Source organism: Micropterus dolomieu, linkage group LG04, assembly GCF_021292245.1.
Source record: "Micropterus dolomieu isolate WLL.071019.BEF.003 ecotype Adirondacks linkage group LG04, ASM2129224v1, whole genome shotgun sequence".
Taxonomy (NCBI): domain Eukaryota; kingdom Metazoa; phylum Chordata; class Actinopteri; order Centrarchiformes; family Centrarchidae; genus Micropterus; species Micropterus dolomieu.
Genome location: NC_060153.1, coordinates 8,534,011 through 8,558,540, shown reverse-complemented (window position 1 = coordinate 8,558,540; position 24,530 = coordinate 8,534,011). Strand labels below are relative to the sequence as shown.

General features: G+C 39.2%; 1 protein-coding gene across 3 annotated transcripts in view; it reads left to right on the top strand.

Annotated features, from left to right (window-relative positions):
- sh3gl2a (SH3 domain containing GRB2 like 2a, endophilin A1) overlaps positions 1-24,530 on the top strand; it is a 44,326-nt gene that overhangs the window by 9,930 nt on the left and 9,866 nt on the right. For all 3 annotated transcript variants that reach the window (XM_046046898.1, XM_046046896.1, XM_046046897.1), the window contains exon 2: positions 23,930-23,998. In XM_046046898.1, the coding sequence (XP_045902854.1) occupies positions 23,990-23,998 (9 nt within the window). In that variant the 5' untranslated portion in view covers positions 23,930-23,989. The remainder of the gene's footprint in view (positions 1-23,929; positions 23,999-24,530) is intronic.

The following is a 24,530-nucleotide window of genomic DNA, read 5'->3' as shown; positions in this document are numbered from 1 at the left end:
TAGGGGTGAGTCACAGTGACACTGACAGTCAGCTTCAGGCCCCATACAGCAGGACGCCGGGAGCCTGGCTGAGTCAAACGCACACATATATCCTCCTCCTTGTTCTCCAGTTCACCCCAAGTCTACAAACGGGCATAGTTACAGCTCCCAGTTTGCATAATTCCTTATGAACAGCTGTCACTGAGATGGGAGGTAATCATGACTTCATTGACACTGATAATAGTGTCTTTTGAAGGCCAGCTCTGTAGATATTGAATTGCATGTTGGACCTGCATAACTGAGACAGCAGTTTGTGATGACAGGAGTTGAATTTATACATTTAACAACTCAGATCCAATGTAGTAATAAAATGGAGTCTAGCATTGTATTTTAAGTCAATTTACCTTTCCATTAGTCATTTATATTATTGTTAATGTCAGCTTGTGTAGAATGTTTAAAGCCAGACACGCCATTGGTCATAGTGAGTTCCCATTGCATTTTCTAGAAGAGCAGCATTTGCAGATCCACGATAAAACAATACCTGGGGGAGTTTCATCATGTTTTAAGGATTAAATAAAGAAAAAATAATTGCAAAAGCTTGTGTTCAGCTGTTAACACACTTCTCAGTTTAAATCAAGGGTTCATTTGATCAGACTGGAAGTAGACATCAGCCCACACGGGGCATTAGATGGCTGCACAGATTGTGTTAATTCTGTGTGATGAGTCTATTGTCACCCATTAGCAGAGCCTTCTCTCTTCCCCCTTTCCCTGCAGATGTTCATACAGACCTGTGTGTGTGTGTGTGTGTGTGTGTGTGTGTGTGTGTGTGTGAGGCAAAGCTGCATAAGAGGATTTATATCTGTAAATATGCATACAGATGTAGCTCTCAGTGTGCATGCATAAAGAGGTGTGGTTAAGTGTGTAAATATATAGTGAGTACATTTGAATTTGTCAATGTTTTACACTCTTCATTATTCTGTTTTATTCCCAATGCGTGTCAGTCAGCTCTAGGCTTAGTATTAGCTGTCTCTGTGGGCTCCTGCTGCGTACACACACACACACACAGTTTTCCTCCCCAGACTCTCGGTGGCAGAAGGCTGCTTTCAACCCCTCTGTTCTTGTGCCACAGTTCTGTAATCCAGGCCCAGACTCACAGCAATCTGGCTATTTATACACACACACACACACACACACACACACACACACACACACACACACACACACACCTTCCAACCAGACCTTAGCAGCACCCCCACCACCAACAGACAAAGAGGGGGTCAAAGGGATTAAGGCATGGGACTCAGGGATTTAAAAGAGTTGTGTATTGTATGTATATCACCATTAAAGGAATAGTTTGCCAAGTTAGATAAGAAGGTCGATGCCACTCGTATGTCTGTATGATAAATATGAAGCTACAGTCAGTAGCCTCTTTGCTTAGCTAGCCAGCTCTGTCCAAATCTAACAAAATCAGTTTTATGGGAGCATTATGTGCTGGACTATTTCTTGCTCAGGACCAGTAACGTCCTGGAGTCTTTGCTGGTTGCATGGTCCAGCACATAGGTGGATTTTGTTACCATTGGACAGAGGCAGGCTAGCTGTTGTCGCTGTTATTTACTTTACAGAAAGTTGGCACTTTCTCATTGTCATCACTCACGATTGCTAAATCTCTCAAGGTATGGACAGCAGAGGACGAGGCTTCTTTGGCCTAGTATCTGTGATGACATAAAACCTCAAGATAAAACAGTTTCATAAATAAATGGAGCCATAACGCCAAATTGGTTTATATGTAGATTGGAACAGATTGCACATCCTAAAATGTAGCATTGACCTTATAGCCCTGTGCGTCACTAAATGCTAATTAGCCGTGCAGCTTTCTCTGAAGTTAAATGTACAGCATCTGCTTTGTGAGAGACAGGAAATCCTCATACGAGGCTTGCAGCATTTCTTCATTTAACTGCCCATAAAAGGCAGAATGCCATGAAGTTGCTGGAATTTTATGAGATTCACACACACGCACGCTCACACAACCTCAGTTTCACCTTCTCACTTACACCACTGAGTAATTTATTTCCCACAATCACAGTTGTCTCTGATGGAAGACATCACACACACACACACACACACACACACCCAAGGACATCGGGGCTCAGAGTGGTGCATTAATAATGGGGGGGCCATTTTAAAAGAAGGGAAGCAGGGGGCATGAAGGGTAAAACCCAGCAGGTCCACTAGAAATTGCCTTTAAAAAAATATTTATTTATCCAGTGATCTATTACTCATTCTCACCATAGACTATGTTGTAAAGTGAACGTGTATTAGATATGAATGCCTTGAGACAGTTTGCACTCAGCTTGCACTAATTTCTCCTCTTATTATTTTAAGCTAAGACACAATGTTTCTCTCTGCCTTTTTTTATGGTGACAATCCCTCATTTATTACGTCACAAGGCGACTGCACCTCTGAGTCACATGAGTCAGAGCAGATGCTACTTTCAGGATGGCTCTGTTCCCATGGAGAGAGTCGTGTTTGTCTGCAGCCGATCGTTCGTGCCTGCATGCATGTGAACAGGCTACTGTGGTGAGACTTTTTATTTGGGGCTACTCAACTACTGGTTTAAAAAAAACTGCATGGTGCATCCTCACAGTCCTGCTAGTTATATTTTAATCAAACCCCAGTTTTTATGTGTCTTGATGCTGCAGAGAGCATATATTATCTCAGTGGAGTGAGTGTGTGTGCTGTCAGCGCAAAGACAAAAATATGTTCATTAAATAGAAACCGCAGGAGAGGGAGGGAGAAGATGGCAAGAAGGCTTGAGAAAGCGTGCCAAAATAAGTATGAGAGGGGCAAAACAAAAAAAGAAGAGTCTTAAGGGTGTTTGGTCTTGCAACTTTTCCAGATAAAATGGTTGCTTTGCTTCTTGTCAATGTCAGAGAAAAGTTTCCTCACAAGTTTGGCTGCTTCCAAATGCACATTATGTATAAATCCATTGAGTCTAAAGCTATTTATTGTTCTTTTTTAAGTGTCAGGTTAGTGAGTTTGAGATTGAATTTTAACAGAGGTAAAATCATAGATATGATAGATATAAAGAAGAAAAAAATATATATATTGTACTAAATATACTTCTAATTACTGAATTCTCAGCTATATGCAGATCAACACCATATGGGCTATAATACTGTCATTAACAACAATAAAATATATCATAATATTAAAATATGCAATCTAGGCTAATCACGTTGAGGAGTTGACAAAGACTGTTACTTCAGTATGTCTTCAGTAATGCTTGATTTTGTGTGAACACCATTTACATTTCTTTCAAAATTGAGATACTCTGTTTTGTAATAAAAAGTACACACGAAAATTTACTGGCAGCAAAGATTAGAAACAACCTCAATGAAAGAAAATGGCTCTGTGTTACACTGGTATTATTATTACTCATGCATTAATGTAAAATCAGGATTTTACTGTTGTAGTCGGATCAAATCTTATCTAATCTAATTTGTATGTGATTATTATTGATTATCTTCACCAAGAAGAAAACCACACAATTGATTGAAAATACAGACCACAGAAATCATCCAGAGCCCAAAGTGACACCTTCACAATGTTTAGTTTTGTCCAACCAACACACTTTAATAGTATTAAAGACAAATTAAATTATTAAAATAAATAAAAGGGGAAAACAGCAACTCTTCACATTTGAGAAGCTGGACCCATGAAATGTTTGGCATTTTCGCATGAAAAATGACTAAAGGATTATAAAAATAGTAAAGTAACAGCAAATTCATTTTCTGTCAATAAAATAAATAAATCATTTCGGCTGCACTTTTTTACATGTTTTCTGTAAAAATCTGTCAGACGCAGTACAGTAAAAAATACAATATTTCCCTCTGAATTGTGGTGGAGTAGAAGTATAAAGTGACAGAGTACCTCAAATTTTCCTTAAGTACAGTATTTGAGTAGGCTAAATGTACTTTGGTACATTCCACCACTGACCATATCCCTTGGTGAGCTTCAGGTTGCAATGTCACCCTATTATTATTCTTTTTTTTTTTTTCAAAATTATGTCTTCAGTTGTTTTAACATGACACAGAGGGAAGCTGGAAAACAAAGCTGGCCTCTTGGCTTTGTTTGTTGTTTTGTTCTGTATGGAAACAAAAGTATCTGTCAAGATACTGCAGGTATTTGAACCTGTGTTGTATATTCAAAATGGGGTATATTTCTTACAGTGGATAGTAGAGCAGTTATCCTTTATTTTGTAGTCAGCCGTGGTTTGACTAGAGGACTTCCCAGTGTGTGTGATGAATACTAATATCAGTACAGTAGCTGCATTGTGTGTGTAGCATTATAATTTGTCAACTGGAAACCATTTAATTTTAGCTTAAAGGCAAATAATAAAGCATCTTGGTGTATTTAGATTTAATTCTTTGTGTGTGTTAACATACAGGCATTTACGGCATTTCCTTCCTTCCAGTAGTCTGCAAGCGTGCATGTGAGCATGTATAGATGTACGTCCGTGCGTGCCTGTGGACAGCAGTGGGCTCCTTGGATGTGGCTGACGCCTGCAGGACTTTAGGGCAGCAGATTGTGAGTGGGTGACTCATCCAGCCTGGTTCCTCACTAGGCCCACTGCAGTGCAGCGTAAAACAGATCCAGCTGAGAGATAACAGATGGGGCGGGAGGGACACAGAGAGTGGGGCAAGGAAAGGGAGATAAGAGAAGACAAGATGAAGGGAAAGACGTAGATAGCAGCCTTGAGCAGGTAGGGAGTGGCAGAGAGATAAAGGGAGAATTCAGCCAAGAGATGCTGAAGGCGAGAGCAGCAGCAGGAGGAGGAGACAAATCAAACAGTGTGGAGAGCAGCCAATCTGCAGGGATTTACTTTCTTACATACTTTTGGAGAAATTTCTACCAACCTCAATTTTGGCATCATCCATCAGAATTTCCCAGAGCTCCGAGTGATGTCTTGAAGTAATGAAAATATTCATTTTACTACGATGTTTGACAAACAAAAGCAGCAAATCCTGATATTTGAGAAGCTAAAACCAGAAAACGTTTGGCATTTTGCTTGTTAAAGAATGTATTTGTTGAGTATATTTTGTATTAATAATCTGAATCTGCACTGTAACTAAAGCTTTAAAACAAATGTAATGGAGTAGAAGTACAATATTTGTCTCAATTGTTGTGGGGTTAAAGCCTAAAGTAGCATAAAAAGGAAATACTCAAGTACAATATACTTCAAAATTGTACTTAAGTGCAGTACTTACTTTCTCCCACTGAAAGCAACCACAGCAGTCAGGAAATTATTGTTACAGTTATTAAAATGGCAGGATGCAAACTTTTCTACACCTTTTACTTTCTGTCTCACTAAACATGTTGCACACTACCTCCTATATTAGCGCTGAACTTTGGCATTGGATGTAAGTCGTGAGGTACAGAATTGTCCAACACGGACGTAATTGGGGTAACCTAGCGATACTGTGCTGAGAACCAAGTGTAGATGCGGTGTGTCATGTCTGTTATTTGCTTGTGAGTCAGAGGGGAAACAAAAGTCATTGCTGAAATGATCACTGTCAACCCAGTTTTTGTAAAGTGTGAATCAGCAATGCAGCAAAAGAGATGCTGCACTGGAATGTAGTCCAGCAGTACAGTACCTGCAGCAAAGTACCTCCCATCCTTTCATCCTGATTTACTTGCTTCTCTCACAGTGCTTCTAGTACTCTTCACTTTTGCTTGCCATTTGCCCTACGTCTTAAAAAGTCCTTTTTTTACTTACCGCATTAGAGCCCTTTCTCTGAAATAAGACCTTTTCCCCTGGCACTCTGCTGTCCTTTGCTTGGGCTTGCTAAACAGACATACATTTCATTTAACCCTCTGACAAGTGCAAACAGTTTATCTTTCTCAGATATTTGCTGCTCCCTTCCTGACGTTTTCAAACAGGGAACTCTTTCACGGTCCTTAGACATGCTTTGCAATATATTAAGGCAGCCGTGGCAGTTTCTTTGACCAGAGTGTAAAATGTCATCTCCCACAAATGTTTTCATTCATTTCCCTGACACCGCATAAATCCTGTAGAGCAGTAAAACAGCGACTTTTTGTCTGATCACTCATGAGCATGTGATTAAAATTACTCACCATCTCCAGAGCTGCTACTACACATTGCAATGAGGTCTGATATACTGTGTATCTCAGTAAATCCCATAGATTTGCTAAAAGTATTAAATAGACGAGGCTGAACTTTAGCAGAAACTCTGAATAAACTACCAGCCGAAACACTTTTGCCAGAAGTGCTGGTGCGGGAGCCAGAGGCTTGAACCGTGGAGTTGTCAGCGTTCTGACGTCAGCTTTGTTCTAGAGGTTAATGACAGACGGACAAGGCCTGCACCAGAACTATTCTTAGCTAGTCCTGTGGTTAGATGCTGTCGGCACATTTTGAATAAGAGCACTGGCGAGGAAAACTCATTAAATGTCCTCATCCAGAAGAAATTTGAATGAACAATGTTTGGCCAGGTTCAACATTGCTGCATGGTGTTCGGTTTTTGACAGCGACAGCCGCTTAAGGTTTTTGGTTTGTCTATAGAAAGTGAGCTGCTGTTCGTCTAGTCCCTGGTTTCTCTCTCCTCCTTTTCCTCTCCCTTATTTCTCACCCTCCTTCTCTTCCAGCATCAGTATTCGGGCCATGGTTTATGTTTTATTCAGGACTAGTGTATAATGTATTCTGGGCATCACCACTGCAGGAAAGACTGCCGATGGCTTGGGGCTGGAGAAGGGAAATTCTCAGGACCTGTTTTCACCAATAATATTACCAATCAACTGGACAAAATTCTTGTTGGTAGAAATTTCTCCAAAAGCCTGCAAGAAGGTAAATCCTGCAGATCAACTGCTCTCCACACTGTTTGGCTCCGGCTCCTGCTCTCGCCCTCACTGCCTCTTAAGTACTGAGTAAAGGTTTGTATTAAGGAATGAAGAAAATGAGCCATTGCTACTGTCTTTTCATTTTCCCCTTAAAATATCATTTATAAGATGGGTAAGATATTGACTTTCTGAAAGTCCAGTAATTTTACACAACAAAATAATACCATTGGGGTTTTTCATAATATCATCATTCCACAGTAATGTGACGCCTTTCTTGCAGAGAGTAAAGCAATTTACTTTCATGCATGGAAATGGCTGGAAACATTGATAAGACAGAATTACTACACACACTCACTCACTCACTCACTCACTCACTCACTCACTCACTCTTTTCTACTTCAGGGACATTCAGGTCACAGCATTATTACCCAAATCTATAGCCCAGAAGCCTGCAGTACTCTCTTCGAAACCCATTCACCGTGTTGGTTATAGGCATTTGTTATAGTTTCCGAGATGTTTCAGAAATAATTAAGGACCACGCAACATAATCTGCGGATATGGATGTTTTAATATCCCAAGAGACCTTGTAAAGGTATTGTCTGCCATGTGTTGTGGATTTGCTCAAGGTTAAAGGTCATTGTCCAGCTTAGTGAGGCTGTAATGCCCATTGTAAAGCAAACCAAACTGATAGAGAAAAGGTGAGGTCCAAATTTTGTTTTTGGCACCAGAAATAAGAGGGTTGTCTTGTCAGTTGGTCGGTTTATCACATTGTGAATATGAATGTGTTAGGAGATGTATGTAGCAGTATTACATTTATGTGTGTGATAATGCTGTAAGCAGAAAGATCCTCTTCATTTTTAGATTTTTTTGATATATGTAGAGTTTGGTGAGCAAAGCTTCTGAGCGAGCACTAAAGGGAGGGGTGTATTTGTATGGCAGTTGAGTATAAATATCAACAATCCTTTTGTAGGATCATTTACTTTCCCTTTAACTTCAGCATGTTAGCCTTATTGTGAGCATGTTAGCATGCTGATGTCAGCATTTAGCTCAAAACACTGCTTTCAGCAAAATGAGCATAAGTAGAGTTGTGCTTAAATAGTTGTAGACTCTTGATTCGGAAAATTTAGACATGAACTATTTCTGATGTGTATGGGACTCAATGCAAAGTAGCAGTCAGCACTAAGTACAGTTGAGGCTGGTTGGAATGTCACTAATGTTTAAGGTATTCGGTCAATAACCAAGGTATTGGACATATTTAATTAATTTCATCAGTCATCAAGACATTTTACTGAAAACCATAAATGTCAATCTGCTGGTGGCACTAGAGGAAAAGTCAGGGGTTCATCAAGTCAGTAATATTCATCCTCTGGCAACCATTCTTGTCTCTACAATAGTTTATGACAATCTATCCAGTAAGTGTTGAGATAAGTTAGTCTGGACCATAGTGGTGGACAGACTGACCAACACTGCCATCCATAGAAGCATTTCGCTAACATGTCTAAAAACATAAAGAAAGGAAAGAGGAAGTAACAGCCTATGCAGAGAAGAGGGGGGTGTAGGGAACAAAAGAGGAATGGAGGCTGTGTTTCAGACAGCTGTAGCATAATAAACGCAGTCTAATGCCTAATTTGGCTCATGAAGGGACAGCAATGAGGAACGGGAAGGAACAGAACGTGCTTTACGTGTCTGCTATAGTGAGCGTCCAGCAGGTTATGGGAGGAGAGTATGTATTTTTGAAAGAAAGAAAAAAGCCACGTTAGTTGATCTAGCTGTGGACACACAGTAAACTCATTCGCCCTGTGCACACAAAGCCTCCTCCCACCAACTGCAGAGCTAAGGCTGAATGGCTTGTCCGGGATTATATTCAGATTAATCAGAGCACAGTGACTTTGCATGATATTGGAGCTGTGTGTGTGAATCAGAGCGCTGCAGCTGTAATCTGTGAAACGTGCTTCAAGTGCCGGACAAGACCAGCCAAATGTACCATGTGACAGGGTCAGAGATTCATGACTACCCCTTGCTGTTTTTATCAGAGTAGTATTTTTAGTTGAACCCTGTGGGAATGTTAGTTCTGATATGATTTTCACCCACAACCTATAAATCACCACAGTTTATATTTCTTTCTACTGAAAAATACTCTAATGTTTCAGGATGATTATGTGAAAAGGCAGATAAGCTTAATTTTGGTATAATTTATTATTACTAAACTCTGTGTCATAATTGCTCTAATGTTGTTGTTTACCGTGCCGTTGAGTAATGAGTTATTTAATCACGTTGGTGCTTTGTGTAAACAAGCCTCTTCATCATGCTTACTGGTAAACAAAGTTATTTTTCTGCCGTTCAGACACCACCCACGGACTTAGCTGTGGATTAGACACCTTGAATTAAATGCAAATGAAAGATATCTTTTTTTTCTTTTCTTTTTTTTTTTTGAGGGTGGGGGTAGTCGGTGTGATTGCATGTAGCTGTGTGTGTGTGTGTTTGCTGCCATGTAAGCAGGAGTTTGCTGTCGATACATAGGTGAGATTGGTTTGAGAAGATATTTGTGTATTTTGCAGGGAGTTATTACAATACTTAATACTACAAAGTAATGCCGACTACAACTTTAATATACTGATGTACAGACATTTAGTAAAAGGTCACAAGCTGTGCCATTTATTGATCCTTCACAGATCATCTACTAAAACATTATCTATACATGATTTTTTGAATTTACCACTGTTTTGTCGATCTTTTTGTATTCAACCTCATTCTTTGGAGCCGCGGTTAACAGTTATTTTTAATATCTATTTAATTTGACAAGCTAGGACAAGTGATTGTTTGGCATTTTATTATCAGTAATTTGACTAATCAATTAATAATTTCAGTTTTTAAGATTGTATTATTAGAATATTATTATAATATTTACGTGGAAACACATTCCTCTGTGGAAATAATCTCTCCTGGTATGAATATAAAGCCTCAGCAGTAGCCATCAGTATTCTGGGTATCATATTTCTGCCTTGTCGATCACCTCCTGTCATGACCTTTTTTATGGGCGGGAAATCTAATCAAATCAGACCGGTGTTGAATAGCACATAGTCTATATCAAATATACAGGATGATGATCTGCTGATGCTTTTCAATTTTCTCTTCTTTTTTTTTTTTATGGGTCATCCCAGCGTTGGTAGTATTGTTTTTCTGGGCGGAGGGTGCAGTGTGATTAAAAGCCTGTGGTAGTGTGGTGGATAAGAAATCTCTTTTTTGGGGTGTTTCTTTGCTCCTTTATTGATTTTCTTTTTTTTTTTTTTTTTTTTTTTTGTGAGAAAAACGCGGCTGCTTGTTTCATCCTGCATTTATTATTCTGTCTCTGCTGGATGGCTCAGCTTGAAGTTAGAAGTAAAAGACATTTATCTTTATCAACAACGATAATGAAGCTTCTTTCATGCGAGGCAGCATTTGTTCAGCTGCAGTCTGGCGTTAGGGTTAGAAAAGCTCTATATGTTGAGTTCAAGGACATTAGTGGAGTGTTTTTGTGTCTCCTGTGCGCTCACAGAGAAAACAACATCTTGTCACAGTCCACCAGGAGTGGACAGACTGTACCTGTGGTCTATTTTTTTATCTGACATTCATTTATACGTTCTGGACCCGTGATGTTTACTTTATTGTACCTACACATGGCCTTGCTCTTGAATACAATGGCAAAATACAAAAGACCAAATCACATTATGACATTATGTTACTAAGCTGGCAAAACTCCACATAATATGTAAAGATACACAAAACATAAACCTGTAATGCAGGTACAGTACGTAGTTTCATATTATGATCTACTTTCTTTGATTTACACATTTCATTATTGATTAAACTGCTGATTATTTCACGATTAACTGAATGGGAAATGTCGCATAATGCAAAAAAAAGGCCCTTTGCTAATTCCTAAAGCCCACGTTGACGCCTTCAAACTGCTTGTTGAAAAATTTCTTACAGTTTTTCTGTAATCAAAGTAGATGCCAATTTTTTTTTCTGTTGATCAACTAATTGACTTATCCTTTCACCTCTACTATAAAATGCACAGTATAATATAATATCTTGATCTATGAATTTTCAAAGCTATTAATTTCACTCTCTATATTTTTTTGTGTGTGGAAGCTCATTGTTGAACTTAAATATATTTAACTCAAGATTGATAACCTAGCTTTTTCCTGTGAGATGCAGTTGAGGGCCTTTAGTAAAGATTTTGTCAAATGATTGTCTGTAGTTTTGCTTTCAAAGATTAAATGGGAGCTAATGAGGATTGTAATTCCAACACTCAGTGTGGATTTCATTGAGTTTCATAGGTTTGTGTTGAGTGAGGATTTGGCTTTGTTTTTCCCGGGGGGGTGCCATTGTGCCAGGGCCATTGTAGGTAAGGAAAAATAAATTACAGAGCACAGGGAGGGGGGTAATATTTCGAGAATAAAACTGTGTTTCAGAGATTAAAGTGGTAAATTTACAGGAGAAGAAAACATGGATTTTCCGTGACATACAAATGGTCATCACAAATTTAGGTGAAAAACTCATACTGATATGCTTGTGCTATTAAAAGCTGTGTACTGTATTAAAAAGTAGTATACAGCTATATTATGCAACCATCACATTTAAACTACTTTCACCAACAAATAATATAGTTCCTTCTGTTCAAAGAGCAAAAGCATAAAAATAACGGGGAGAACTGCAGACATTTATAAATGACATGTGAAACCAAATACAACAGAGAACAAGGAAGCAATGATCAACTAACCAAACCTAAACAAGAACACAGAGGCAAAGAGTAAAACAGTAATGGACATAATGCATGACTATGTGCTTGGATTATGTGTGTGGATTTTGAATCACATTATATTTTATGAATTGGCAGTTCACCTGCTCTCTAATAGCAATAACCCATCTCCAGAAATATTATTGATCAGATTGGATGCTGTTCAAAACTGACAAGACAACATGTGCATCACTTTGAAATAAAATCAATAAAAATGGCAGTGATTAAAGCTGAAGCTGACTTAATGTCAGTTATTTATCACTGACAGTGAGTCTATAGTACAGAACTATAGCTCAAAAGGCAGCTGAACTACAATCTTTGCGATCATGAATCTGTGGATGGTAGATGCATCTGCATTTTAAAGAGGTGGAATTATGCTCATTTTCAGGTTCAAAATCTTAATTAGGGGTTGTACCAGAACAGGTTTACATGGTTTAATTTTCAAAAAACACCATATTTTTCTCATAATGCACATTGCTGCAGCTCCTCTTTTCACCCTGTATGTTGTACGCTCTGCTCTTGAGCTACAGAGTGATGCATCTTACTTGTACAAAATCTTTGTTGGGAGTTGCACATGCGCAGTTCCCAGGTAAGTACTACTAGCCAATCAGAAGCAGAGAAGGGCAGGTCGTAAGAAACAAGGTAGTGTGAGCCAAATCAAAGCCACTTCAGACTGAGACCGTAACCTAGCAGATGGTGTAAGTTATTACCAGTCCACAACCACCCATTTTTGTACCGCCATCACTTCCCGTAAAACTGTCATTATTCAAAATCTACACAGCTGATTTCTCACCTCAAAGCTTCTCAGAAGTGGATTTAGTGATGAAATTACATATGAAAACTGTAAAATATAAAACTTTCTGTTGCTGCCCTCTGTCTGGCACACGCAATGATGATGATGCAGTGAATATTATAATATTCTCTCTGGCCAATCAGCAGTCTGTCGTGTTTTCACCGTTACATTTTAGTATCCCTCAGCTTGCTTGGAACCTCGATGGAGGTGAGGTTATACGAAAAAAAGTACCTGGAAGCAGGTACAGGTGCAACATTTCTACAATGGAAAACCAAACAAAGGCGAGTTGAGCCAAAGGTCCTCCGCTCAGACTAGCTTGATTTGAGGGCGTGCCTGACCCCGCTAGCCGCTTGGCAAGCTTTATGACGCGTTTTCATTGTGACGTCACAAGTACAGAAAGTGAAGGGCTGGACTACAAACGAGTAGTTTTCAAGCAGTTCAGAGCAGAGCTTTTTGTGGGAGATGGGAACTCCCTTTGGGCTGGACTCTGGGCTTTTTCACTTTGCAAACCTGTTACATGCACAAAAAAGATATATAACACAATAAAGGAGAGGGGAAAAGGCCAAAAAGCATAATATCACCTCTTTAATAACTATCAATACTGATTTTCAGTGCTCATTACCCTAGAAAACACCATCGTTACACCCATGCAGAGTTAACTCGCGAGACTGATGGGTAAACATTAAAATAATATTACGATGAACTTGCTGTTTGAATTCAGCACGTTTTCCCCTTTTCAGTTATGTGCTTGAAAAAGTCCTCTACAGGCCTCAAAGCTCATTATTTCTTAGAGACATACTTGCAGTTTGAAATGGAAATTGCAGAGTGGCAATCAAGAACAGAGACCGAGAGAAAGCTAGTGTGTTGTTCATGTCTGTATGTAGCTGTGTGTGCTTCTACAGTTGTCTGTATTTTCCGTGTGTGCTGTTTCTTCTGTTTGAGTGACTGGTGAGTCACTCAGTGTGAGAATCATTTATAAAATCTTTGTTTCAAGGTCATGTTCCTCTGTATGTTGGTGATGAATAAAAATGAGGGACTTTGGCTCAAGCTAATAATACAGAAAGATATTTTTGAATAAGCTCTGTCTATCTAGGATCTTTAAGCGGAATATGCTAATAGCTGATACTGTGCAAATAGTTATTATCTTTTAATGGTTCCATTTTGTTGCCAGAACATGCCAAGTACCCAGTTCCTCCTCCAGACCTTTTCTAGTAAAAACCCTCTGAGGGCTGCTTTTTTGTTGTGCCCACTGATGGCAGTTTGAGCCAGCTGGAAAAACAGTGGCATGATAAAGAATGGGGTTGTCTGCTTCATGCATAGCAAGAAAGCTACCTTGCTAAATAGTGATAAGAATGGACAAGATTGACACAATTGAAAATCATTAAATTACACCACATTCGACTGGATAGGGCAAAACAAAATAACCCCACCTTCAAACAAGAAACCAGCTTACATATATATACAGTGTCAGACCGTGGACATGATATGAAATGGCAGTTCAGTCTGATTGTCAGGCAATAATTATTCAGTTATCCATCAAGATTTATCCTGCTAATCCAGAGATTAAACCCAGACTGGCAGACTTTAGACCGATCCACTGAATCTTAAAGGTGATTTTTCTTGTAAATAAACTAAAGTTATGTTTACAGTCAGTGTTACTCACAAACATGCTTTGTGTGAATCCTTGAGTTTTAACAAACATGTTGAATGCATTTTCTTGTCCCCCACAAACCACTTGCAAAGCGAATCTTAAAAGTATTTTTAATCCAGTGTTGTTTATATTCACGATTGCAAACTAGCAGTCTTATTCTTACCTCCTTTTGCTGGCACATTGCTGCATTTCTTGATGCATTACTGCCACTTATTGATCAGAGGAATAGTGTGAAACTACCCACATGCATGAGACAAACAAACTGGGGATCCACTCATAAAAAATGTTACCTTTTTAATATTTCAACTGAAACAGTATAATTTTATACTTTCCAGTAAAACCCAAACACATAAATACAATAGCTGTTTGAAGCATTGTGACCCAAAAAATGGCAGGGAAGTTCACATGTAGATTATTAACCTAAAAAGTGTAACTTATTGCCCCAAAATGTTACTCAAAAACTCCCCGAGTATATCAAGTGTATAAGGAAACAAAAATTGAATTGCACATTTTAAAATAATTGTCATTTAGTTGACATTAAGAAGCAACATCCATTATGTAATAGCACTAATATGATTGATCAATATCCAGTGTGTAGCGATATTGTTACTACTACTATTACCTCCTTTAATCGAAGAAAAAATAAATAAACCAAATTAATCATTAAATTGATCCATCTCAAAAGAAGGTTGAATTATTTTCTACAGATTGACCTTTGTTTTCTGCTTCAGAGAAAACACACAGACAACTTCTCAATGATAAACGAGGGAATTTATTTTTAGCAACATGTCTCATAAATGAAGGATAAATAAGGTGGTGAAGTAGATAAACGAATGCAAGATCTTAAACGGTGCAATAATTTAATTTACAATGGTGAGTTGAAGTTTGTGGCATGATGCTAATGCTAGGACAATCCAGTGAGAAAACTACCAGCCTATTTATTGTCTCTGTTGTGGAGGTGGACAGATAGGATGTTAAGATGGACAGAGGTGAATGTCATAAGAGAAAGGACATAGGATGAACAAAAAGACAGACAAAATGGAGTTTAATAAACAGGTGAGCATAAAGGACAGAATTGAACACATTGAGTCTTTCACACCTTGCCAAGGTTCCTGGCCAGAACTATAGGTGGTCTGGCAGAGTGTGATTGTCCAGAAAATACTGAGGGCTAGCTATTTACAGTTTACGATAGAAGCAATTGTAGCACAACGGGAGAGATGCATCCAAAAGATGAAGAAATGTTTCTTTACTTAACAGCGCCACTGAAGTGTACACCTGTGTTACCCCACTATTTTCTCTTTTCCAAAAACAGTTAAACAGATTTGTTTAGTTGGCTTAACAGGAATTATAAAACATTCAACAACACACCAATAATGACAATTGTGTCTTGATTGTGAAAGTACAGTAAACAGGTTCACTGATATTTGTCAGCTGCAATTCACACTCTATCCAATCCTAATGCTCAGCAGGAACTCTCCATCATTCATGTCGTGTGCGCCGTTACTCATCCTCCATCTTTGTCTTATCATCATCATCATCACATATTCCAGTGCTCACAAATTCTGCCACGCTTTCCACACACACAGAGTGCCAGCTGGTTTCCCCTCCCAGAGCGGTACATGGATGGATCGGAGTGTTCACACATCTCCCCAGCTACAGACTCATCCCTGCTGTTATGTAAGAGCCATGCAAAGGCTTACAAATCAGATTATAATAGCCACAGGCCACACACTCAGAGAGGATAGAGGTCAGTGAAGCAACATGGCCAACCAGTGGACTCATGCTTGCATGAGTCTGGACAGAGGAAACACTAGCACCCTGTCTCTGTGCTCGTCTAATCAGTCTGTCCTTGATGCCTACCTTTCCTACAGGTATTGAATTGTCTGAACTGAGCAGCAGTTCCACTTTCGTTCCACTTGTCATTGCTTGTTTGCTCTGGTTTTATAAAACATCACAACCACTGTTACTGTTGAATTTTGTCGCCACTAATGCCACCTCAGGCCTTGATGTTGTGTGGGATTACTATCATCCTGAAACAGCTGTAGTTGGAGCAGGAACCAGCCTCCCCACGTTAGCTTTGAACACCAGGATTTAAGAATAACAAATGGATTTTCCTTGATTCCACGAGAGCGCAGGTCTATTCTCGTGGCAGCCAGTACAATTTATAGGTTTGTTTCTAAATAAGGTGTTAATATCCATTCCCAGCATGTCATTAGAAGTCTTGGTCAGCCTAAAGTCAAGGCTTAACATCAGCAGTGTAGATTCCAGTTATAGTGAATGCAGTTGGACATGTTGCTAAGTCACAGTCCAGCAGTGAATATACTCGGCGCAGTATCGCATGTGAAATGTGGTGATGAGAATAGTGAGGCCTTGAGTTTATTTAGAGGTGAGAAGAGAGAAAATGGAGTGATAAAGACAGAAGTGGAATGAAAGGAAGAAAAAAAAACGGGCAGTCTGAAAATGGAGATAAACGAGGATGAGACAAAGATGTTATATATTGTTTTTGACTTCAAGATTTGTAATATTCCCTAATGAGCGTGCCTTTCTGTTTCTCTACCTCTGTCTTCATTCATCGTCCTTTTCATCTCTGTGTCCAAGGTGAAAATGGCAAGTTTTACAGAGAGAAAAGGATGAAAAATCTGTACTTTGGTACAGACTACACGAGCAAGAAATGTAATATCTCTTCCCCCCACGACACGTTGGGAGATCCTTCCCCACAAAGGGGTAAAAAAAAAACAAAAAAACGGGCAGTTAGGAACAGTTCGAGACGGTGGGGTGGGATTTTTTTATTGCTGTCAGGAGGAGTCAGATCCTCCTGATCATTGTCCAGCAGCAGGGGCTGTCCTCCTAATAGCCTCACTAATCACTCTTGTCATTTTTAATCTCTCTCTTCCACCCTGGCGTATTTAAAGCAAGGGCCTCTGTGTGCCCAACCAGGATTAGACTAGTGAGCTGGAGATGAAGTGTGGTGCAGGGGGGGTGGAGTGAGCAGGAGCGGCAGCAGCACAGTCCTTGTGCGCCTCACATTGTGTGCCATGTGACTGATGCTAACGCTAGCAGTGTAGCTGTGACTGCTAAAAATACCCAAAGATGCTCTGGCTGATGATGCGTTTTAGGTTCACACAGTAAAGAGATTGTTGGTACATATGTGTCAGCTAAATAAATGTAATGTATCTCAGTATGTACGGATGGACTTAATGCATAGATTATGAATATACAGAACCATATTAAATTTGCAAATGAAAGCTATCATGTTTTTTTGTTTGTTTTTTTTATACAGTTTTGACATTAAAATTAAATGTATTTTAAAGTCACACTTCTATTCCCATTAGCTTCAGCTGTACTTAGCATAGCATCCTAACACACTAAACTAATACAGTCAGCAACATTATACCTGCTTAACATCAGCATGTTAGCATTGTCATTGTCATTAGCATGCTGACATTAGCATTAAGCTCAAAGCCCTGCTGTGTCTAACAGAAGCCTCTTGTTTTTTTTTAGTTTAGTTATTCTTTTTTTACGAACATGAACATGAGTTTAGAAGTAATAGATGGAAAAAATGCTCAAACATTCAGCATCAATTGAAAAGTTAGTCATTCTTTTGTGAGGTTTGATCATCCACAAATGTTTTCAGACACAGATGTAGAAACATCCGAACAAATTAGCTGACACCATAACCTCAGGTTTATGTGTGCATGTGAAGATATGTTGTAGTATTGATCACACTGTGTTCTGCAGTGAGCAGCGTAATCTAATCCTGGACTTCCATTTAAAAGCAGCTACAGACGCTTTATGTGTGAGAGTGAGTTTCAAATCGGTTTTCCTCCTTGCTGTTTAATAGTATTAGCTCAGGGTGTCTTGTAAGGCCCTGCTGTTTAAACTCTCCTGTTTGCCAGGAGTGTTTTCATTAATCAGTGTGGACAGTTCTCTTAATAGAATTCACTGCAGGTGAATTGTCTTTGCTGAATAAATATAGCAGAGTGGGATCCGATATCTGGTAAAGGATCATTTTGGGACAGTAGAAGTTAGAAGATCTGTCGGTGTTTGATGAAACACTGAAAGTTTGTGGGAAGGCATTCTTCAAATGATTACACCAAATTTATTTTAAAAACTTTTATTTTTTTCTCTGAAGCATACATACGTCTTATGTGCTTTCTTGCAGAGAGTTAAAGGACTCATTATCTTAGCTTAGCATAAAGACTGGAAACCGAGGCAAACAGCTATCTGTGTCCTGATGTAATAAATTACCAGCACCCCTTTCACACTTTTCTGTACAGATTAAAAAAACACAATATAATGTGTTAATTAGTGAGCTGGTAGGGAGATTTTGTTAACTTTGGACAGAAACAAGCCAGCTGTTTCCAGTCTTTATGCTAAGCTAAGCTAACCTTATTTATTGTACAGACATAAGAGTGGTAGTAATATTCTCATCTAACTCTCAGCAAATAAGTGAATGAGCATATTTCTCAAAATGTTGAACTACTTTAAACCCCATTTTTTTGATGAAATGTTTTTTAATTATTGGGAGAAAATATGGTCATTCATCCTGTCGGTTTGTCCATAAAATCTCCTATAACTTCCTGGCTTTAACTTCCTTTTAAAGGTTCAGTGTGTAATATTTAGGAAGATCTATTGACAGAAATGCAATATAAAATACCTAAATATTTTTTCACCTTTACATAATAAACCGTTATGGTTTTTATTACCTGAGAAGGAGCCATATCTATTTACATACACCGCGGGTCCTCGTATGTGGACGTCGCCATGTTGAGCCTAAACAAACGGGTCTACAGAGCGCGTTTTGTCACTATGTTGAGGAACAAGAAGTGACGTAGTAGTAGTAGTAGTAATGAATGACTTCTCAACTCTGGAAATGGGACCATCCAAGGAGCATGTGAATGCACCGTGTACCGCTGGTTGCAATTTGCAACCCTCACCACTAGATGCCACTAAAACTTACACACTGAACCTTTTAAAGTGTATATTTAACATTGAAATTACAATTTGAGTTATAATAAACAAATAAGACCACCACAGCTCAGTTATGTCATGGTATTTAGGGTGTTGGTGTCCTAGGTTTACAGATAATTTACTTTTTGTCAATTCCCTAGTTTTAGATAACGTGATACAAAATCTGTAAAACGGAATAAAAGCGTCAGGAAAAACTTCACAAAACGGCAGTAAAACCAATACATTTATCAAAAAAAAAAAAAACACTGGAACACCAATAAATAAGAAGATAATAAAACAGCTGGTTCTTTTGGTTTAGGATTTTCATTTAGATCAGTTCGGACTTGGTCAGGTTGTTGGTACATAATGCGTTTAGGCGGCAAATACACTCTAACTTGACCTGTTACATTAGGGTTGGTTTTCGGCTTTGCTACACCTGGTCTGTGTTACCCCAGGCTCTATGTCAACACTCATGTACTCTTCCACTGAGAGAGCATGTCAAGACACACTCTGCTGACCGACCAGTGTGACGCTGCAAGAGATTTTGGGACGAGGAGGGAGGGAGGACGCCCTGCAGCTTTTGGCAAGATCTCTGGGCTATTTTCCTCTCCACATTTAGGATCTTTAATCTGGTCTGATTTGGTTTACATGGGTTCCAGTTGGAGAGAAAAATGCAGATGCAGCATTTTCGTGAGAGCGATAGATCCAAAGCCTCATGTGAACCCGACCATAGGGTTTTCTATGTGTAGTTAGTAGTAGGTTAGTAGTTTACATGGCCTTGTTATTGTTGTTTTGTCTTCTCAGCTTAATGTTTATGATTTTTTTTTGGCCCAGAGTGAAATGTCTGTTTCACTGGATGCATTATGATGAAATTCATGGTTCCCGGCTTTTCCTACAACCACTTGTGACAACATTTGGTTGTCACAAGTGAAAAGTCTGGACTTGTGTTAAATGAATTTGCCATGATATTTGGTTCACTCATGCCCCTTTACATATCCATTTTAGTGTTAGTTACCCTCCAGTCAACATGTTTCGCTTATTGTTACATCACTTGAATGTTTGAGCTTCATCGTGAAGAATAATGTATGTGTAGAGTTTGACACTAGAAGACTATTTTCAGATTCATCTGCTGAAGAATGAAAATTTCTCACCTTAAATCTCTGTTTAAGACGAGGACGAGCATGATTTTGTGACTCAATCATAGTGTGAAAACTAAAGCCTCCATTTCACATACACCGTGAATTGACTTTAAGTAAAGCAGGAGACATCTTGTGTCCAGTAGTTAAATGTTTCAAATAAACAATATTTGCATATTCATAGATTCTGGATTTTTCAGCAAGGGAGTAGATGTGTTTTTAAGAATTGTTTTTGTGGAAAAGCATATTTTTGCTCCAACTGGCACTCAGGAGGGGCTGTTTAAATTAAATCATATTGAAGGAGCCTAGAATACAATGGCTGCATCACATTAGGAATAACCCAGCCCAAGCTCTGCAGTGAAACCTTATCCCTGCATTGCCTCTCTCTGTCTAGAGGCATCACGAATCGGCTGCATGTGCGCATGTATCAGCACCATGCACGGCAGTCTTCACGACTCTGAGTTCCTGAGCTTTGCATGTGACTTCACAGGTTACATATCATTTACGCCACTGCTGTTATGCCCCCGCAGCCAACTGCGCATTTTACTCTTCCCTGTTTAGGTTCACTTCCCACTGCTGCTCAGTTAACCTTGTTGTGTCCTTCCCCTGCAGGGAGAATGACAAAAAGGAGTGGGAGGGCCAAGAGAGAGTGATGGGTAGAGAAAGGAAAGGTTGGTTGTTGAGTGAAGGACAGATTATGAGGGCAGAAAGAGCTCAGTTATGTGTGAAAGCACAGTGACATTGCTGGTTTCCTTGGGAGGTTTTAGATTTCTTGGGCATTAGGAGAGCGTGGTTGCTTAGGTCATATTAACAAAGTGTGCAGTACTTCACTGCGAGTAAAGGATCAATCATCAGTCCTGTGTTTACTGGCTCTGACGTCCGATATAGTCCTATAGCATCTCTGAGTGTTTGTATGTTCATGCATGTGCATTCATCCTGACACGCATCTCCCTCACATCACTGCACTAAATTGCTGTCTCCTTGGCTTGCAGCCATCAAAGCACAACAGTGGCTCTGTCATTGTTCTCCACTTTGCTAGTATTTGGTATTTGGTTGAACATGCGTTGACAGCAGCCATGGGCAGGAGTTTGCACAGCAGCACTGTTCCACATACTCAAAACAGCTACCAACAGCTCATTTTAATTCCTTCAGTTGCTCCTCTTCTGCAAACCTACACACACTTTCCCACAGGCGCTGCTTGACCTGAGTTTCATCCATTTAGCTTAAGTACTAACTGACTTCTACTGATTCTGACTGCCTAGCCTCTCTCCGTCATAGAAGAAGTCATAGATTTGGGAAACACAGACACACAAATACGATAGGGTTGAATTTAGAGCTCTGAATACTATGTAAAGTCTTTCTGCATCACCCAAGGCCTACTCCAGGTCCCACATTGTTGTAGCAGTCTGTACTACACTCATGCAATACCAGAATAAATAAAACGAATATCTTTGGGTTTTACTATTTAATTGACCAAAGGATTAATCGATTAATTAATAAGTGTCAGATTAGAAGATAACAAATATAATAGTTTGTTGCATTCCTAATTTGTACACATATACTACTGCATTAGTTTAGTTCAAATTAGTATTAGTACCTTCAGATAAATAATTGTTGTAATTTGTGCCTGTGTGTTTTTTTTGTTTGTTTGTGTTTTGGATTTCAGCACTCGTGTAAATCTATCAGTTTATGGCTGCTTGTAAGGTAATGGAAACAAAATACATGCAAAAATACTGTCCTCCTCAAGTTTATAAAACCCTTTGTAAAATGACTTGTTCTGTTGTATAAATCATCTTGAAGCTGTTCTTGTGTATGTCTGTTGAACCTGGTGTGGAGCATTAGTCATCATCGTGGGTCAGAATATCAGTCTAATTGCATCTGTAGAGACGGTACCAAAATAGTGCCTGTGTCATTACATACAGCTCTTATGTGTCGCGCTATATACACACACACACACACACACACACACACACACACACACACACACACACACACACACACACACACACACACTAAAACACTTCCCTTTGATGCTATATGTCAGTTTGGAATACATGTATCTCAGCTTGAATGACTCAGTAAGGCCGGTCTGGTGTAAAGTATGTCACTCAGAAACGGGTATAAAAATTTTAAAAGGAGGCACATGCCATGTTTTTTGTACATTCACATTATGTATTACATGTAGCTGCGACCATATTCTCTCCCAGGTGTAAAATAGTACAGGACATGATTAGCCAGCTTGAATGAACACCAGAAGTGTCACTACATCCATCACTTGTGGTGGCACAGCTGTTGCTCACAAGCGGCCCCACACACGTAAAGATGGACCTTGTCAAACATTTTACAGCCACACATTTGACATCATGTACACCTCCGTTCTAACAGCTCGGTTAATCGTCGTCTTCGAAGTGGAGATGCTGAGACACCATACCTGATGATAAGGCAGGCACAGGCAGGTACCTGTCTCCATGGCAACCAGCTAAGGGAGGATTTGACTTTGTAGTGATGTGTATGTGAAACTAATGGCAGGAAATCTGACTCCTATGTGTGTGTTTTGCGTTGCCTGTCAGAATATTGAGCTGTTTCACAAGTGGGATCAGAAGAGACCTCGCTAAGATGACTCATAGCAGCAATCCTCAGAAAGTCTTACGCTGCATAAACTGCTGCCACAAGCTTAGTCTTATAAACCCCCCATGGTGCATCTGTCACAGATCACCCCTCTGCGCTTCATTTCAGGATCTTTAAATTTTTTACATTACCAAGCCAAGAAACCATCAAATATGTAAAAACTAAGAATGTGAAATTCGACTAATTCTATCCAAGAAGTACACGTGATTTTGCAGGCTTTCACTGGAGGAGAGACTTCATCCACTGACCTTAGCCCTTCACGTTGTCTTTAGTCACGCTTTGTGACATTCCCTTAAAGCCTTTTTTTCACCCCTCAGTCCATCCTCTGAGGGCCGTGTCTGGCCTCGTTGTGTCAGATTGCTGCCCCCTCAAGCCATCTGGTTACATTACAGACTGTAGCTTGACGGTGGCAGAACTGGAAATACTATCAGCAGACAGAGAGTGAGAGGGACGGGAGCACATAGGAGTTATTTCTGTGTTTATGTCTGTGCACATGGGTCTCTACCATGTCTGGAGCTAAAAAGGCCAACGCTATGAGCATGTTGCTGCCCATGTTTCATCTCTTCCTTTCTTTCTTTTAATTAATCTCCCTCTTGACAGACATATTTCTGCTACACAAAACTATATTTATTTTTTCTAACTTTTCTCAAATTTTTGGTTGGATCTTTTGTTATCTTTTTCAGTTCTGTAAAAAAAATTTAAAATGAGTGAGAGGTGAGGTTCACTTCTCAGTATGATCATTAATAAAATGGGTTTCTGTTATGTGAAGCTCAGGTCTGATTTTTGTGTATTTATTGTTTGACGTCTTAATTGGAATATAAAGATGACTTCATCTCATAGCAAGCTAGGCTGCACGTCTAAATACATCCATAATATAATTATGTAAACATTTCCATTCTGCCCTTAACAGTCTGAGAAATCCTGTTGTATCTGTGCAAAGTATCCATGTACACTACCTTTTCAGTCCGTTTTGAAGAGATTCACATAATTTTGCAGAGGTCTTTTTTCATATCATTTTAAGTTGGAACTTTTAGTGCATTTCAGTGTTGAGAATTGTAGAAAAAAATTGACCTTGTTTTGCATTATTTCTGACTTTCAAAGAATGCATCATTTTGTCAAGCTGATAAAAGCTGAAAGCCTTACGTGTTGTTTTGCAGAAAGTGAGCGAGAAAGTTGGAGGTGCAGAAGGAACGAAGCTCGATGAGGACTTCACTGAAATGGAAAAGGCAAGACTGAACTCTTTCTATTGTCCCCATTATCACCTTGTTGAGAATGAAAATGAATGCTAGAGCTTATTATTAGTTTACCTGAGGATTAACAACATTTTGTGGGATCCCCACATACACACCAATCATTTCTGCTGTCGTGTTGAGCTGCTGGCAAGTTATTAGAAGACAGACAATCACATAGGTCCACCAGTGTCGTCCTGGATAATTAAACCCATTCATGAAGGAATTTCTCTTGACCGCTTCAGTGGATCTAAAGTTGGACAAATATTTCTGAACAGTCAACATTTTGTGACCCTGGCTTTAATTGGGAGCGAACAGAAATTCTTGCTGGTTAATCTTTTTGCCTGTAAACATGGCTCCTTGCAAATTGTTAAAAGGAACAACTCTCATTTCACTACAAATATACAACAGAAAGACGTCGCACCTGTTTTTACATTGAAATTAAATGGAAAATTGCAAAGGTTTGTGGCAGTGGTGGCCTAAAGTTTAGAGATGTGGACTTGTGACTGGAAGATAAAAAAAAAAGAAA